Source organism: Balaenoptera ricei, chromosome 21, assembly GCF_028023285.1.
Source record: "Balaenoptera ricei isolate mBalRic1 chromosome 21, mBalRic1.hap2, whole genome shotgun sequence".
NCBI lineage: Eukaryota > Metazoa > Chordata > Mammalia > Artiodactyla > Balaenopteridae > Balaenoptera > Balaenoptera ricei.
This window is the reverse complement of record NC_082659.1, coordinates 9516231-9535566: the sequence shown is the minus strand read 5'-3', so window position 1 is coordinate 9535566 and position 19336 is coordinate 9516231. Positions and strand designations below refer to the sequence as shown.

General features: G+C 38.7%; 1 protein-coding gene across 1 annotated transcript in view; it reads right to left on the bottom strand.

Moving 5' to 3' along the window:
- CSMD1 (CUB and Sushi multiple domains 1) overlaps positions 1-19336 on the bottom strand; it is a 1821295-nt gene that overhangs the window by 387482 nt on the left and 1414477 nt on the right. Inside the window, exon 12 of the mRNA XM_059909813.1 lies at positions 18899-19011. Coding sequence (XP_059765796.1) covers positions 18899-19011 — 113 coding nt within the window. The remainder of the gene's footprint in view (positions 1-18898; positions 19012-19336) is intronic.

Below are 19336 nucleotides of genomic sequence, written 5' to 3'. Positions count from 1 at the left end.
CCACAAGCTCTTGTGTTATCTATTTTGGTTCAATTTTATACTAGGCGCTACTGAATTGTTCTCTACTATATTGAAAACGCAGCTATGTTCTCTCCTTATTTCCACCTTGGCATTGAAATATTCCCAGTGGAGGATTTTAATTCAAGAAGGCAACGCTCACATCCGTTTGTCTTGCTAATTGTTCCTGGAGTCAGTTTCCCATAGAAACCAAATATTCATAGAACTGTTGCTTTATATCTTTTTCAGAGCTGGGAGAAAAGCCTGCAGATGCTCTGTTCCTACCTCTCATCATAGAGGAGGGTCTTAAAGGCCAGGGAAAGTCAAGGAAATTCTAGCAAGACTAAAACTGAAGCCCAGGTCTCTTGGCTACAGCTCCATCCACTAGCTTGTTCCATCTGTGGTCCTGCCACTCCTTCCAGACCTTTCTGGCCCAAGTATAGAGCGGCCTGGCTTTTTGGCTAGTTTTTCTCTTCATCAGTCTCTCTTTGCACTAACTTCCTTTCTGCTCACTCTGAATTCCCAATAGAAAAGCCAAAAAACATGGAGCTATACATGCTGCCAGGTTAAGAAATATATCTAAAACAAAATGCATTTGAGCTGAATCATAAAAACCCTTCTGTGATGAAAGGCCCAGCCTGGCTTAGAAACATGAGCAAATGTATGTGGATTAAACAATGCAGGATGTACGGAGAGAAAAGAGTGGGTCCATTGCTAATTTTAAATCAGTCATGCAAAATGTGATCCATTTTCAAATCAACACACTTTAGTAATTCCACCAAGGACTCCAAAAGTAGACTTTCTGAGGTCATTAAAATTCTAAAGGAAGCAGGAATATGGAAGAAAAAAACCCCACAGATTGTGGGGAAATTGAAGAACAAAGGGATATGACTTTGTAGCCACATGGATCCCACTGTATATGTATTTTTTTTAATTAAAAAAAATTTTTTTTATCTTTTGGCCACACCACACAGCATGTGGGATCTTAGTTCCCGGACCAGGGACTGAACCCGCACCCTCTGCAGTGGTAGCGCAAAGTCTTAACCACTGGACCGCCAGGGAAGTCCCATTGCATCTGACTCTAGAATCCAAGTGGTGAGGAGGTCAGGGTATGTTGTTAGTCAAACAGGACACAGGAGAAGCAGGAAGGCAGCAAAGGTGGCTAGAAAAAAAATATAGCCACTTCATTTTACCTAGAGAGCTAATAAACATGTCACCTAGAGGTCCCCCTTAGTTTCGGTTACTCCTCACCCTCTTTTGTCCATGAGGAACACCACTCACAGCATGTCATTCTCCCAACACGAAGACACAGATGGGAACTGTCTCCCACCAAGTCTGCAGTAATTGCCTCAGAGAGCCCTGAACCCCAGATCACTTCCATGATGCCCTAACTCAGGTTACTGTGAGAGTGAAGCCTAATCTGTGAGGATCAATGTTAAGAAGGGAGAGTACGATGCAGCCGCAGCTGAGGGGCCCCTAAACCTAGAATTTAAATGCCACATTTCTACATTAGTCTTTCATGTGCTCTCGCTGCACCACCTGCTCTACCAGCTCCTCCATGCAGATGTATTTAAATATTTAATAATGGCTGATCCCACGTTATGAAAAGGAGACGGTATTTATAATTCACTCATGACATGGAACTCAGGAAAAAAAAATAGAATTTTGGAGTAAATGGTGCTCCTGATACAACACAGCTGGTCGTGAGTGTTCGCATATATTAACAACACTAACCCATCCAACAAAAGAACGAGGAATTATCGTAAACTCAACACTCTTCTAGTAGGTAGTTTTTTGTTGTTGTCATGTGTTTGGTTTTTTTAATTTTGTGTTAATAACATCCTATGTTAATACTATTAGTCTGCAGGTAGAACAATTGAACATGGGTTGGGTCAGTTTGGAAGGTTCAGAAGCAAACAGCACACACAAAGAACCAGATGATTTCAGCCTCAAACATTCAATTATTAATATGTCAGGCTATTAAATGGTTTAAATTTAAATGTCTAACCAAATTATCAGTATGTTTTGCTTTCTAAACATAACTTCTCTATTATAATACAGCTTATATAATTTTTTAATTTCATTAACCACAGCTCTGAGAAAATTCATACCCAAGAGTCATTATACAGATTTAATTTTTATATTCACCTCTACTAGTAATCTTGGTAAAATGAAAGAGAGCCATCTGATGAAGAGGCTTCTAATAATGTTGAAATGAGAGATCTTTTAGCTGAGATGCCATTTTTCTAATTTTGCTACATTAGGTTTTACACACATTACTTTGCTGCTCATTTATAAGAATATATAAATATTCTCTAGAAGAGCTTTGCAAAGGTAAAGTCGCAATATAATCATGGTTTTCTTTTCCTTCTTTAAACTCACTCTGTTCTAAGATCTTTATATGACTCTCACTGTCTATAAAATAATGTCTTAAAATGAGGTTTCGGTTTTTTGCAGTTATATGTATAAACTACAGAATTAACAACCCAAAGGAGGCAACCAGGATTGTTAGAAGCAGCATGCATCCATGGAGTAGTTTCTACAAACCGTTAAGAATTTCTCTTATAACTTCTGTTTTTAGCACACACACAAAAATACTGCACAGTTCAAAACTGACTAATAAAACTGGGCAACTCTCAACAGGGTCAGCTCTACGCAAACTGTTTATTCCACTGTCAGCCGTCTAGTGAGCCTCTGATCGAGAAGTTCACTTATATGCTCAACATAAACCCAGTCACGCTCTAACTCTTATATTCTTGGAGAAAAAAATACCTACTAGAAAAAATTCAATGAATCACTACTTATTCCTAGCAAATAATAGTTTAGTCTCAACATTTTCAGATATTGTATATACATATATAAACATATACATAAACATTACATATATAATGTGTATATATAACATATATAAACATTACACAGTAAATGTTCAAAATTAACCATTCCCCAAATACCCACTTACACATGACTCCTTTTGCAGTAGTAAAAATGAAAACAAACTAACAAATGAAAAATAACCCAGCAAGAATATGACAACCAAGAATTTAAACATTGCAGGTATATTCAAGAGAGAAAAAAATTTTTTAAAAAAGACTAAAACGTAAGTAATGTCTATTTTCAACTCATTTGCACAGTTATAAGAAGATCAAGTTAATAAAACAAGTGTGAATGTATTAAACAATATACTGAATTAGAAATACAGCATATTTTACACTCTATATATTTGTATAAAGTATCTACTTTGTTCTATTTTCCTCATTTGCTTATCATTACTGAAACTAAAATTATCTTTTCTCTTGATTCTAAAAGGCAAGTTCCTGGAAGAGCCGTGGTTCAACACTGAGAACCAAGCCGGCACCTGGTGGAAGACAAGTAAGTACTCATGGGGTGGATGAGTTCTCCAAACCCGAAATGATTTTATTCTGTCAGTTACAGTTTATTGCTCACCAGATGAAGACACCATGTACCCTGATAGCCTGGAGATAGAAAGCTGAATAAAATGCGTCTCTGTTCTCAAGGACTAACTATTAAAAATGTCATCGTGGCTAAAAGGGAGATGTGACCAAGAGCTGCTAGAAACAATGGAAGCAGTTGTCCAGGGAAAAGCCTCTGCCCGTGGACCACACTCGAGATGGGTCTTGATGGACAGGGAGGACATTCCTGGGTGGAGAGAGTGTTTGGGGACCCTCAAGGGAGAGAATCACACAAGCAGTGATGGGAGAAAGGGCGTGACGTGCAAGGTACAAGCGTGGCCTCGGCGCAGTGCAGAGAGGCAGCCATCTGGAGAGGATGAGGATTATCTCATCTGCTGTGCTTGGGCCATGTGGAGGGCAGGCCAGGTGCAGGTACGGAAGGTCATTCAGTCACAAGGCAGAGAATGGAATGGGAAGACAGGAGAAAGGTGTTAACACACTCCGTCTGCTGGCCCTGCTGGGCGCAGATGCTGTGACGGACTTTGCAGGAGTTGTACACCTGCTCCTTCTCACAGAAACGTCCCTGTGATGCAGCCTCAGCATCACAGAACCACAGACCTTACACACCCCACTGTCCTATACCCGACCAAGGGCCCCGGCTGACCTGAACCCACACGCAGAGTGAGAAGCAGATGATACCCATGAAAGGTCTAACCGCAGGCACCTTGGGAATTTGTGCACAAATCATCCCTCTGGCATTAGGGGAGCCACCTAGACCAGCAGAGGCGGAAGCCAAAAAATGGTCATGAGTATGTATTGTACGTTTTTCTAGGAAATGAGGCCAGTTAGAATCCTAGAGAAGTCGTGCCCAGGTTGGGAGAAGTGATGGTGTGTGGGGCAGTGGACCTCTGGGTACTACCCACATCCCTGCTTCAGAGCCAAGGCACTCAGCCTCTCAGCTGCTGGAGCTCACAGCTGCATCCCTCTCCAGCAATCACGTCAAACAGGGTTGTGCCCGCTCCCTGCGGGCAGCCCTCATCAATGGCTAATGGTACCAGCCCCGCACTCTTGCTTCAGGTTGGGAAAACTCTGAAGGGCTGTCCCAGCTCCCGAGGTTTCCCTGGGTTCGGCCAGGGTACCAGGTGTACCTGCGCACTGTTCAGCTTCTCCCTCTGCCCCATTCGGCTTCCTTCTCTTCCTTGCGGGTATTTCACAGTGCTCCCCTCACACACCCTCCCAAACAAATCCAGCTCAGAGTCAGCATCCAGCACAAAGGTTAATTTGTCATAGATTTAAATCAGGTCTTTGAAAACATTTTTAAATACACTTTAGATACAAGACCATATCAGTTATGAAAAAGGAAATACACATTATAAATCCTTGGTGGGTTCAACTTGGATTTTGCACAAAATTAAAACAAAAGTTTACATGAAGCTATTTCACACGACTTTACTTCGTCTTTAGGGTTTTAGGCATCACTCTGTTACTGGCAGGCATGTTCCTGCCTGACCTTGTCTGACCATCAGCTTCAGGCTACAAGGCCAGGGCCATGGGCTCACTTTCTGTGTGGACCAGCGGGATTTCCTCTGTTCAGTGGTCACACACACACTGCACCTTTAACTCCACTTGACCCCTTTTAAATGTGCAATTACTCACACAGAGGGCCAGGAAGGGTCTGTGCCTAGCAGCTGGAGCAAATCCAACCATTCAAGTAGAGAAACAGTGTGTTGGTCAGGGTTCTTCAGAGAAACAGAACCAATAGGATATTTCTATCTTTATCTCTGTCTCTATCCCCACATCTACCTCCAACTCTATCTATCTACCTACCTACCTACCTACCTATTGAAATTAATTTATTATAAGGAATTGGCTTACATGATTATGGCAACTGAGGTGTCCAGACCCAAGAGAGCCAGTGGTGTAAGTTCCAGTCCAAATCTGAGATCAAAGGCAGGAGATGCCCAATGTTCTAGCTCAAAGACAGGCAGAGAGAGCAACTTTTCTTCATTCAGCCTGTGGTTCTCTTCAGACCTTCAACTGACTGGGTGAGGCGTACCCACACTGGGGAGGCTGATCTGTGTTACTCAGTCCACCCTTTCAAATGTTAACCTCATCCAGAAACAGCCCTGCAGACACACCCAGAATAATGTTTGACAAAATGTTTGGACACCCTGTGGCCAGTCAAGCTGACCCATAAAATTAACCATCACAAGTATCTCAAAGATTCAACAACCTTGATACTGTAGCAGCAATGCTATCCACCAAGAGCGGAGAAGAGATGAGAGATGCTGCTCTCTGAACTAGATCATAGCTCCCCCTCTTCCGTGCATCACGAACACCTGGGATCACAGATTACAGATTGAGACACCTAAACTTATCTTTACCACTCCCTTATCAGTGTGTTCACAGGACCTAGGAGACAATTCTGTTTCTGGTATCAAACAGTATTGTTGAGCTCAACTTTTATTGAAACAATTCTTAGCATGAGCTTAAAATAGGTCTTGTTTTACCACACAGCAGCACATCACAGGGAACATTTCCTTTAATATACCCCCTGCTAAAATTTAAATAGCTATGGTAAATTACATAAAACATGATTTGTGGAAATCAGTTCATCCACATGTGTAATGAAGTCTAACTGAACATTATTTTTGTGACAAAAAATGATCCAAAGTTAACCCACTTAACTATAGAGTGAAGCCATAAAAATGCAGGGCCGCCAGCACTGCAAACTCGTATTTCTTTGAATATCCAGACGTTATGTGCTTGCTTCTTGTCAACCTTCCTCAGTGCTAGAAGAGACAGCGGTCGCGGAAAGCCCACCCCTGAATTGAGATTTTGTTTTCCTTTCTCTTCTACTGAATAAAAACAATCTGTTGTAATATATAATGTATGTTATTTTAAATGTAAATAATCTCAAGCTCTATTACATTATTATAATATTTTAACAAGAATCCTTCTGTATTATTAAATGTAAGATTGGTTTACAAAATTTGCTCTTGATCCTCAGTATTTACCTTACATACGATAGGAATTTTGAAATATAAAGTAGAAAAAGCTAACCCGCTTATGCACTAAGAGGGTTAGCTTTCTCAATATATCATTCTATTATATATATATATTAATTATACATATATGTGAGTTACATATATGACTTATATATCTATGAATTATATATGATTTATGTATTTATGAATTATATATATTATATGCAATTATATAATATATAACAATTGTATATTATATACACATATTAGGTTTTATACAGTTTATTTAATAGATGAATAGTATTGCTTATACAGCTATATTATAATTATTTACATCATATTTTTTACCTTTTGGGTTTTTGAGTAGATTATTTTGAATTAAATATTTTCATATGTAAAAAGGTTTTAAACAAACAAAACCCACCTCTCTTTGATTGCTTTCTTAGATGTATGACATATCTCCCTAAAGGATTCTCATTTTTTAAACTTTGCATAATATTCGCCAATAATTTTCTTAATTATCAGCATATTCTCTCCCTCCATATATAAATATATTTATATACACAGATGTATGTATATATGTATATGTAAACATATATAAATTACATATATACACACAAACACAAGTCTAGCAAGATAATTTATATGTTTATTCTCCTTCCGCTGGCCTTGAGCTCTCCAGAGTGATTACATTTGTATTTTAATTTGAGTTTTTCTCTGCTCACCCTTCCACACCCTGGGATTCCCAAGCACAGCCAAGCCTTCCTCTGTGCTTCTTTGCCCCAGCTGCTGTATCACAAACTCTTCCTTAAAAGACTAGGCTGAGTGAGTACATATGCTTCCTAGGCAACCTGGGGGGAGGTGACAGAGGTGGGAGCACATGGAGAAACCCAGGGGCACCCGAGACTGAGAGCCTGGCGAGGCAGGTCCACAGGTGGGTGGTGTGGACCCAGAGCTCTCCCGACCCATCATCCCCAAGAGGCCGCTTCAACACCACCGTGCCCCTGGGGAGGGGCGGCTGCCAGTGCAGGGCTCACTGGGGAGCTTCTGTGAGAGACGACCGTGCCCAAAGTGTCAGAGTAACAAGCACGACTCAAAGTTTTGAGGACCCCCAAACGTTCTGTATCCCCACAATGTTCGGGGAATTTTCAGCATCTTGGTGAGATGGGGGTGGACAGGAAGGAAAGGGCTGGCGTGGGGCCCCTCCGGTCACAACCAAGATTAAATTTACTGCCTCTTGGTTAGGATGGAGTCTCTGAAAGAAATTCAAATTGATTTTAAAATAAGACGGTGTGACGTTTCTTGTCCATCAAAGTTCATCTAGAGTTTATAAGCCAAGAGACAAAGCATGACTTCAGGTTTGGTGTTGTATGTATTGAAAATTCTGGAAGGACACACAAGGAAATATTGAGAGCTGTTGCCTGGAGAAGTAACCTGGAAGGGGCACTTACAATTCTTACATATTTTACTATAAGCAATAAAAAATTCTTACTTGTAGAATAAACTCAAAATTAAAAGAGGAAAATGCATATGCAAATAATAGTTAGCATTTCTCACTCTACGTGCTTTCCACATTTTAGGTCAACTGATTTTTACAACATACTAATGAAATTGGTGTCATTATTATTTTCTCCCTTTTTAAAAAAATGAGGAGTCTGACACATAGAGAGCTTAAACAGCTTGCTCAGCTAAGTGGCAGAGAGAGGACCCTGGGTACTCTGGCTTCAGAGCCTGTATACTAAACTATCACAGTGGTGTTAGATAAAATCACGCAGTATCAAAACCTAGAAAGTGAAACCATGTGTAAGTATCAGCTGTATATAGTTTCTGATAATACAATACACAACAATATTTTCAATCAAATAGTGTAATTATTTATGTATTTGCTGCTCACCTTTACAAATGGTTTTTATTTTATCTCCAACTGATAGCTTAATATAGCACTCTGGAAATACCAGTTTCGAGAATGCCTTCTTTTTTTTAATTAATTTATTTATTTTACTTTATTTCTTTATTGACATATAGTTGATTTACAATGTCATGTTAGTTTCAGGTGTACAGCACAGTGATTCAGTTATATGTATGTATATAATATATAAAATATTGAGTATAGTTCCATGTGCTATGCAGTAGGTCTTTGTTGTTTATCTATTTTGTACATAGTAGTGTGTATATGTTAATCCCAATCTCCTAATTTCTCTCTCCCTCCCCCTTTCCCTTTTGGTAACCATAAGTTTGTTTTCCACATCTGTGACTCTACTTCTGTTTTGTAAATAAGTTCATTTATATCTTTTTCTTTTAGATTCCACATATAAGTGATATCATATGATATTTGTCTTTCTCTGGCTTACTTCACTTAGTATGATAATCTCTAGGTCCATAGGATGTCTTCTTTTGATATATTATATTCTCTCAATTTTTAAAGTTCTCAAATCTTATATTAGTCCTCTGTTTTAATTATCTTTTTAACTACAGAATATTGTTCTGTCAAAAATGATAAATGGCTTTGAACCGGCAGTTTCTCAAGGATTGACAGCCATCCACATTTCCATGACATCCTAGGTTGTAGCCACTAATAGGCTACCAGAGACTGTTAACAGACTACTAATTAGAAGTAAATGTGATTATAATGAATGCTGTATGGTCATTCAAACTGAAACAGGACATTTGGAAGAATATTTGTATTGTAATTGAGAAGACTGACATCCCTTAGTAGTTAAGGATCCTCAATTTGGGGAAGATGCTCCTCTCTCGAGTCTGTATCCTAGTCTTTCTGATATGTGTCTTCAAACTGCATGACTTAATTTACTGTCATTTGCCCTGTTGGGAAGTGTCTGGTATTTCACGGATGCATTTAGATTCTACCAAAAGCAGTAGCAAATGCAGGTCATGTGGAAAGGATTATATCTCTGCTGTGCTTTCTTAAATAAGGCACAGTCATGCAGAAGTTCAATTAAAGGTCAACTCTAAAAACCCAAATGTCAGATGTATTCAGCAATTATCTGTGCATTCAAGTCCTAACCTTCGCTTGGGAAGTAAATACCATTTTTCCTTGTAGCATTTCTTATTAAAAAAGAGTCATGAAGCCCCCATCGCAGCCCAGGTCTCCAGCAAGGAGGAGTCTTTCACACTTTGTATATAAGGACACTCCTGTGGAGCCCCCTCGCCACCACAGGACTTTTCAACGCTGTGACTATTATCCTTCATCCCACAAGGCAAGGGTGTAGCCCTGTTATGCTGCCTTCACTGTTGGACTCAGGACACCGTCACCTACCGTCTTTATTGTTTTGAAATTCGGAGATGCTTTTAATTACCTGCCTCATTGGCTTGGTGTGCAGTAACCACTAGCTGCTTTTTTTTTGGCTCCTGACTACCCTACAGTGGACACTTGGAAGACAAGAGCATACTGTTTCTTTACTCAAATTTACAAAGTAAAATTGAAGAAAATAAAATCCCAGCTCTCCAGATTAATATTTCTTTCATTTTCACTTATGTACGCACACATCTGTCATGTCAAAGATCTCAATGAACTCTGTAATTAATGAAGAAACCAGTAAGATATTTAACAAACTGTTCTGAAGGAGGATTCAAAGAAAATGCATATATAGACCATTAGCAACACTGAAACAAAATTGCTAATAGATGCAAAAATCTTCAATACCCACAGGGTAATAATCAACTGCATCTCCTCCCATGTCACTTTCCCAATTTTTCCTGACAATAACTTACAAATTATTTCTTTCTTTGTAACAGTTCCCCTACAGTAGTAAAATAATCCAAATAAAATAACCACCAATTTTATTGTATTACTGTTCTTTTAAATTTGTTACTTCCTTAGAATTTTGAAACTTAAGGGAAGTATCTAAAGTTTTGAAAATTTAAGTAGTTATGTGGGGACTTCCCTAGTGGCACAGTGGTTAAGAATCCGCCTGCCAATGCAGGGGACATAGGTTCGATCCCTGGTCCGGGAAGATCCCACATGCCACAGAGCAATGAAGCCCATGCGCCACAACTACTGAGCCTGCACTCTAGAGTCCGCGAGCCGCAACTACTGAGCCCGCGTGCCACAACTAATGAAGCCTGCATGCCTAGGGTCCGTGCTCCGCAACAAGAGAAGCCACCGCAATGAGAGGCCCATGCACCGCAACAAAGAGTAGCCCTCGCTCACCACAACTAGAGAAAGCTTGCGCACAGCAACGAAGACCCAACGCAGCCAAAAATAAAAATTAATTAACTTTAAAAAAAGTTATGTGGAACATATATTGTTTTATTCTGAATGCTTATTGTATATTTTCTTAGATAATAGTTTATAATGAGCAGTTTCTTTCAAATAATAGATCTTGTGTGTGTCAGTAAAAATTGTCTGTTTACCAGTCCCTCCCATCAGGAAACTTACACAAGCCTCATCCACCAGAGGGCAGACAGCAGAAGCAAGAAGAATGACAATCCTGCAGCCTGTGGAACAAAAACCACATTCACAGTAAGACAGACAAGATGAAAAGGCAGAGGGCTATGTACCAGATGAAGGAACAAGATAAAACCCCAGAAAAAAAACTAAATGAAATGGAGATAGGCAATCTTCCAGAAAAAGAATTCAGAATAACGATAGTGAAGATGATCCAGGACCTCGGAAAAAGAATGGAGGCAAAGATCGAGAAGATGAAAGAAATGCTTAACAAAGATCTAGAAGAATTAAAGAACAAACAAACAGAGATGAACAATACAATAAGTGAAATGAGAAATGCACTAGAAGGAATCAATAGCAGAATAACTGAGGCAGAAGAACGGATAAGTGACCTGGAAGACAGAATGGTGGAATTCACTGCTGCAGAACAGAATAAAGAAAAAAGAATGAAAAGAAATGAAGACAGCCTAAGAGACCTCTGGGACAACATTAAATGCAACAATATTCACATTATAGGGGTCCCAGAAGGAGAAGAGAGAGAGAAAGGACCTGAGAAAATATTTGAAGAGATTAGAGTCGAAAACTTCCCTAACATGGGAAAGGAAATAGCCGCCCAAGTCCAGGAAGTGCAGAGAGTCCCATACAGGATAAACCCAAGGAGAAGCACGCTGAGACACATAGTAACCAAACTGGCAAAAATTAAAGACAAAGAAAAATTATTGAAAGCAGCAAGGGAAAAACAACAAATAACATACAAGGGAACTCCCATAAGGTTAACAGCTGATTTCTCAGCAGAAACTCTACAAGCCAGAAGGGAGTGGCATGATACACTTAAAGTGATGAAAGGGAAGAACCTACAACCAAGATTACTCTACCCGGCAAGGATCTTATTCAGATTCGATGGAGAAATCAAAAGCTTTATAGACAAGCAAAAGCTAAGAGAATTCAGCACCACCAAACCAGCTCTACCACAAATGCTAAAGGAACTTCTCTAAGTGGGAAACACAAGAGAAGAAAAGGATCTACAAAAACAAACCCAAAACAATTAAGAAAATGGTCATAGGAACACATATATCGATAATTACCTTAAACGTGAATAGAATAAATGCTCCAACCAAAAGACACAGGCTTGCTGAATGGATACAAAAACAAGACCCATATATATGCTGTCTACAAGAGACCCACTTCAGACCTAGGGACACATACAGACTGAAAGTAAGGGGATGGAAAAAGATATTCCATGCAAATGGAAATCAAAAGAAAGCTGGAGTAGCTATACTCATATCAGATACAATAGACTTTAAAATAAAGAATGTTACAAGACACAAGGAAGGACACTACATAATGATCCAGGGATCAATCCAAGAAGAAGATATAACAATTATAAATTCATATGCACCCAACATAGGAGCACCTCAATACATAAGGCAACTGCTAACAGCTATAAAAGAGGAAATCAACAGTAACACAATTAATAGTGGGGGACTTTAACACCTCACTTACACCACTGGACAGATCATCCAAAATGAAAATAAATAAGGAAACAGAAGCTTTAAATGACACAACAGACCAGATAGATTTAACTGATATTCATGGGACATTCCATCCAAAATGGCAGATTACACTTTCTTCTCAAGTGCGCACGGAACATTCTCCAGGATAGATCACATCTTGGGTCACAAATCAAGCCTCAGGAAATTTAAGAAAACTGAAATCGTATCAAGCATCTTTTCTGACCACAACGCTATGAGATTAGAAATGAATTACAGGGGGAAAACCGTAAAAAACACAAACACATGGAGGCTAAACAATACGTTACTAAACAACCAAGAGATCACTGAAGAAATCAAAGAGGAAATCAAAAAACACGACGATCCAAAACCTATGGGATGCAGCAAAAGCAGTTCTAAGAGGGAAGTTTATAGCTATACAAGCCTACCTCAAGAAACAAGAAAAATCTCAAGTAAACAATCTAACCTTACACCTAAAGGAACTAGAGAAAGAAGAACAAACAAAACCCAAAGTTAGCACAAGGAAAGAAATCATAAAGATCAGGGCAGAAATAAATGAAATAGAAACAAAGAAAACAATAGCAAAAATCAATAAAACTAAAAGTGGTTCTTTGAGAAGATAAACAAATTTGATAAATCATTAGCCAGACTCATCAAGAAAAGGAGGGAGAGGACTCAAATCAGTAAAATTAGAAATGAAAAAGGAGAAGTTACAACAGACACCGCAGAAATACAAAGCATCCTAAGAGACTACTACAAGCAACTCTATGCCAATAAAATGGACAACCTGGAAGAAATGGACAAATTCTTAGAAAGGTATAACCTTCCCAGACTGAACCAGGAAGAAATAGAAAATATGAACAGACCAATCACAAGTAATGAAATTGAAACTGTGATTAAAAATCTTCCAACAAACAAAAGTCCAGGACCAGATGGCTTCACAGGTGAATTCTATCAAACATTTAGAGAAGAGCTAACACCCATCCTTCTCAAACTCTTCCAAAAGATTGCAGAGGAAGGAACACTCCCAAACTCATTCTATGAGGCCACCATCACCCTGATACCAAAACCAGACAAAGACACTACAAAAAAAGAAAATTACAGACCAATATCACTGATGAATATAGATGCAAAAATCCTCAACAAAATACTAGCAAACAGAATCCAACAACACATTAAAAGGATCATACACCACGATCAAGTGGGATTTATCCCAGGGATGCAAGGATTCTTCAATATACGCAAATCAATCAATGTGATACACCATATTAACAAACTGAAGAATAAAAACCATATGATCATCTCAATAGATGCAGAAAAAGCTTTTGACAAAATTTGGCACCCATTTATGATGAAAACTCTCCAGAAAGTGGGCATAGAGGGAACCTACCTCAACATAATAAAGGCCATATACGACAAACCCACAGCAAACATCATTCTCAATGGTGAAAAACTGAAAGCATTTCCTCTAAGATCAGGAACGAGACAAGGACGTCCACTCTCACCAGTATTATTCAACATAGTTTTGGAAGTCCTAGCCACGGCAATCAGAGAAGAAAAAGAAATAAAAGGAATACAAATTGGAAAAGAAGAAGTAAAATTGTCACTGTTTGCAGATGACATGATACTATACATAGAGAATCCTAAAAATGCCACCAGAAAACTACTAGAGCTAATCAATGAATTTGGTAAAGTTGCAGGATACAAAGTTAATGCACAGAAATCTCTTGCATCCTTATACACTAATGATGAAAAATTTGAAAGAGAAATTATGGAAACACTCCCATTTACCATTGCAACAAAAAGAATAAAATACCTAGGAATAAATCTACCTAGGGAGACAAAAGACCTTTATGCAGAAAACTATAAGACATTGATGAAAGAAATTAAAGATGATACCAACAGATGGAGAGATATACCATGTTCTTGGATTGGAAGAATCAATATTGTGAAAATGACTATACTACCCAAAGCAATCTACAGATTCAATGCAATCCCTATGAAGTTACCAATGGCATTTTTTTATGGAACTAGAACAAATCATCTTAAATTTGTATGGAGACACAAAAGACCCCGAATAGCCAAAGCAGTCTTGAGGGAAAAAAACGGAGCTGGAGGAATCAGACTCCCTGACTTCAGACTATACTACAAAGCTACAGTAATCAAGACAATATGGTACTGGCACAAAAACAGAAACATAGATCAATGGAACATGATAGAAAGCCCAGAGATAAACCTATGTACCTATGGTCAACTAATCTATGACAAAGGAGGCAAAGATATACAATGGAGAAAAGACAGTTTCTTCAATAAGTGGTGCTGGGAAAACTGGACAGCTACATGTAAAAGAATGAAATTAGAACACTCCCTAACACCATACACAAAAATAAACTCAAAATGGATTCGAGACCTAAATGTAAGATCGGACACTATAAAACTCTTAGAGGAAAACATAGGAAGAACACTCTTTGACATACATCAGAGCAAGATCTTTTTTGATCCACCTCCTAGAGTAATGGAAATAAAAACAAAAATAAACAAATGGGACCTAATGAAACTTCAAAGCTTTTGCACAGCAAAGGAAACCATAAACAAGATGAAAAGACAACCCTCAGAATGGGAGAAAATATTTGCAAACGAATCAATGGACAAAGGATTAATCTCCAAAATATATAAACAGCTCATGCAGCTCAATAGTAAAAAAACAAACAACCCAATCAAAAAATGGGCAGAAGACCTAAATAGACATTTCTCCAAAGAAGACATACAGATGGCCAAGAAGCACATGAAAAGCTGCTCAGTGTCACTAATTATTAGAGAAATGCAAATCAAAACTTCAATGAGGTATCACCTCACACCAGTTAGAATGGGCATCATCAGAAAATCTACAAACAACAAATGCTGGAGAGGGTGTGGAGAATAAGGGAACCCTCTTGCACTGTTGGTGGGATTGTAAATTGATACAGCCACTATGGAGAACAGTATGGAGGTTCCTTAAAAAACTAAAAATAGAATTGCCATATGATCCAGCAATCCCACTACTGGGCATATACCCAGAGAAAACCATAATTCAAAGAGACACATGCACCCCAATGTTCATTGCAGCATTATTTACAATAGCCATGTCATGGAAGCAACCTAAATGCCCATCGACAGAGGAATGGATAAAGAAGATGTGGTACATACATACAATGGAATATTACTCAGCCATAAAAAGGAACGAAATTGGGTCATTTGTTGAGATGTGGATGGACCTAGAGACTGTCATACAGAGTGAAGTAAGTCAGAAAGAGAAAAACAAATATCGTATATTAACACATGTATGTGGAACCTAGAAAAATGGTACAGATGAACCGGTTTGCAGGGCAGAAGTTGAGACAGATGTAGAGAACAAACGTATGGACACCAAGGGGGGAAAATTGAAGAGTGGTGGGGATGGTGGTGTGCTGAATTGGGCAATTGGGATTGACATGTATACACTGATGTGTATAAAATTGATGACTAATAAGAATCTGCAGAAAAACAACTAATACTAAACTTTCTTTGGGTTATTTGTATGGAAATATGTTAATATAAATGTTTCAGACATTACATAAAATTTCTAAAAATCGTATGTTCTGGTATAATGTTATAAGTCGTAATTCTAGTTATTACTTTAAAATGTATATCTCAGAAATAACTACATTTCCTTGTCAATTGCATTATTATGAACTTTCATCAAATCTTTAACCGTGGTCATTTTTAAGTCTTTTGTAATTTACAGACAGTTCTGTGTGTACTCTGATGCTTTTGCAAAAATGTTCCTTGTTTCATGTTCAAGGAGTTCATGGAAAAGACTCTGACAAGCACTGGTTTCTGGTAACTGACTATACTGCTGAACTGAATCAATAAGCATTTTCAGAACTCTAATGGAAAACTGATGAATTCATAAAAGTACTAACAAAAGATCAAGATGAAAAAAAATTAATTACATGGGACTGAGTGAACTGATGAGGATGATTATAATTTTTGTGACTTTCTGTTTGAATTAAAAAAAAAAAAAACCCACAAGGACTCAGAGGCAAAAAATATACAAATCAATTTTCACTGCAAAGTAAAGGACCTGTTACAGTGGAGCATTACTGGACTGAATATCAATATTCTGACATAGTATTAGTGTGTTTCGTGTTTGGTAATTGCAATCATTGTTGCTTTTGTTGTGGTCATCCATTTAAAATGCCTTGTGTCAGTTTATTTATCTCTTGTAAAAATAAAATACAGTGTGTGTGTGTGAAAAAAAAAATTGTCTGTTTAAAATTGTCCTGGTAATTTTGATCAACTATCAGTGCGAAGGTATTTGTAAGATAGTATAAAATGATTCTGAAAAGACTTCTCATGACTATAACTTGAATTCAAGATGAGAATATGTTCTTTTCAATCTTACTGAAAATCACTTCAAATTAGTTGTGGTTTATTCAAAGTATGGCAGTATATGTAAAATGGCAGCTTAAATATATATTTTAAGTTTCATAAATAAGTAGTTTTATATAATAATTTATAAAACATTGTTAGTAAGTTCACTGTATCATATCTGGGGACACATTTCATCTTGGGCACAGGAGAACAATTTATTTCTTTTAGTCAAATATACGAAGGGTCTAAGCAGTGATCCATCACCATTTTGCTTTTGCATAACCCCAAAGGAAGAATTTAGCATGCTCACAAGCCTTCTTAAGTGTTTCTTGAGTCAAAACTATTTAATTACTGACATAGAGAACATGAAAGCACAGATCGAAAGTTAAATGGTCTGTGTGTTCTTGTGTGTGTGTGTTTTTGCCAGTTAAAACAGATGTGCCTCCTGACAGCTATTCTAGGTGCCCTGAGGTTGGAAGATCAGGAAGATCATTTTTATTCTTCATATTCCAGTCTCAGATTCCTCTTCTACCTTGTTTCATTCTCAGTTCTTTACCGTTTCTAGCGATCAAGAGACACTGACCCGTGGATCATGGTGTGCCCCGAAAGACAGGTGAGGCCAGCCTGGCCGCTGCCCTGTCACCCTCGAAACCAAAGTGCGCAAGAAGTGGGTTATGTGAACTAGACCTCTGAGAGCCTGGGAGTAGTGAGCAGTTTGTTGATTTTGTTTTTGTGAGGGTGGCAGTGGGACAGGGTTTTCTCTTTTTTTGGTGGGAATAGGAAGAGAGAAGTTAATTTTTTTTTAAGATGTAGTCACTGAATAAAGGTTTGCCTGGAACCTTTTGGGAACGACTAATAGAAGGAATTATCACTGATTCCCCAAAAGATGTAGGATACCTGAGGAAAGGCAGGGCTGAGTAGAGGCTGACAATCTAGAGGAGTACATGGATGGGGCAGCTGTGTCCTGCAGGTACAGTCAATACTCAAGTCAACAGCAGACTATCTGGGAGCCTTGCAAAAAAGTTTGTAAATGTAGGTTATCTCAGGTTCATTGTATTATTCTTTCTACTTCTGTTTGCATTTTGAAGTTTTTCATAATTAAGAAACGTTTTAAGAAATACCAATCAATATGCTCCGGTTAAAAGATGTGTTTCCTAGGAGCTCCAGAGGAAACAATATAGGTAGAACAGTCCGGTGAGGCTGTTTAAAGAGGCAGCACACAGAGCCCGGGGCCCTGGTCACCCGCACAGCAGCTACTTCACCACGGCAAACGGTTCACTGGGGCGGTGGCTCCTCACCATCTCGTGACTCAGAGACGAAGCCACCTTCCCTGAAGGAGCACTCTCTTCCCCAGAGCAAGCATAACTCATAACTCTCAAAGCAAGGTTATTTTTCTCCTATACAAGTACTTAGTAGATTTTTTCCAACTCTGTCTAGATTTCCTTGTCTTCCATTAGAAACCCACACATTTGTACCTGAGGATATATGTAATAAACTTCATCAAGTTGATGCCACTCAAGTTCATACTTTGTTCAAAATGCTTCCCTTAGTTATAAGCATAACAATTTCCCTCAGGAAGAGCTAAAATGCCAAGATCAATAAGTGTGAACACATTTCCTGGCTTACATGTTATACTTGATCTCACTCTTCGTTTTGCCACAGTAACGGCGAGCCAAGCTTTCGAGAAGTTAACATTTCTCCCTTGCAAAAACCAGCTATAAGTAGAATTTTAATTACAGAAGTTGCAAATAATTAGTCCTTATTTTTAAACATTGTTCTGACTTGTCAGTTTTATTTACATCTAACACATAGAAAATGGTCCTGGGGGCTTCCCTGGTGGCACAGTGGTTGAGAATATGCCTGCTAATGCAGGGGACACGGGTTCGAGCCCTGGTCTGGGAAGATCCCACATGCCGCGGAGCAACTAGGCCCGTGAGCCACAACTGCTGAGCCTGCGCGTCTGGAGCCTGTGCTCCGCAACAAGAGAGGCCGCGACAGTGAGGCCCGCGCACCGCGATGAAGAGTGGTCCCCGCTTGCCACAGCTAGGGGAAGCCCTCGCACAGAAACGAAGACCCAACACAGCCCAAAAAATAAATAATTAAATAAATAAAAAATTTAACAAAAAAGAAAATGGTCCTGGCCCTCTGCAGGAAAGCTGGTTTTAAATGCTGCTAAGTGTGTTCAGGCCATACCTTGGTAAACAGCTTTAAATCCAGGCGAGGCAATGCTGTCATCAGACTGTAGATGTAGCCACATCTGGTTGCTCATACTCACAATAAGGTCAGGAACACTGGATCCAGTGAGTCTGCAGAGAAAAGAAATGTCAAAACCATTGTTTAAGGCACCAAATATCTCCACTTTTACCTTCATGGTGTGGGGGGAATCCTGCTGCTTAAACAGACGAGCCATAGATATAGATATATATATAGGTAGCAAGACCCTCCTTCAAAGAATCTATAGCCATTTGTAATTCATATTCAAATTTGAATCATAATATCATTGGCCTTTTACAGTAATTATTCTATATCATAACTGTGAATTTGTATCTTTGATTTTAACAATCGACTTAGGGTGAGCAACCCTCCCATTTATCTGACACTGAAGTTCTTCTCTGGGTGCAGGACTGTCAG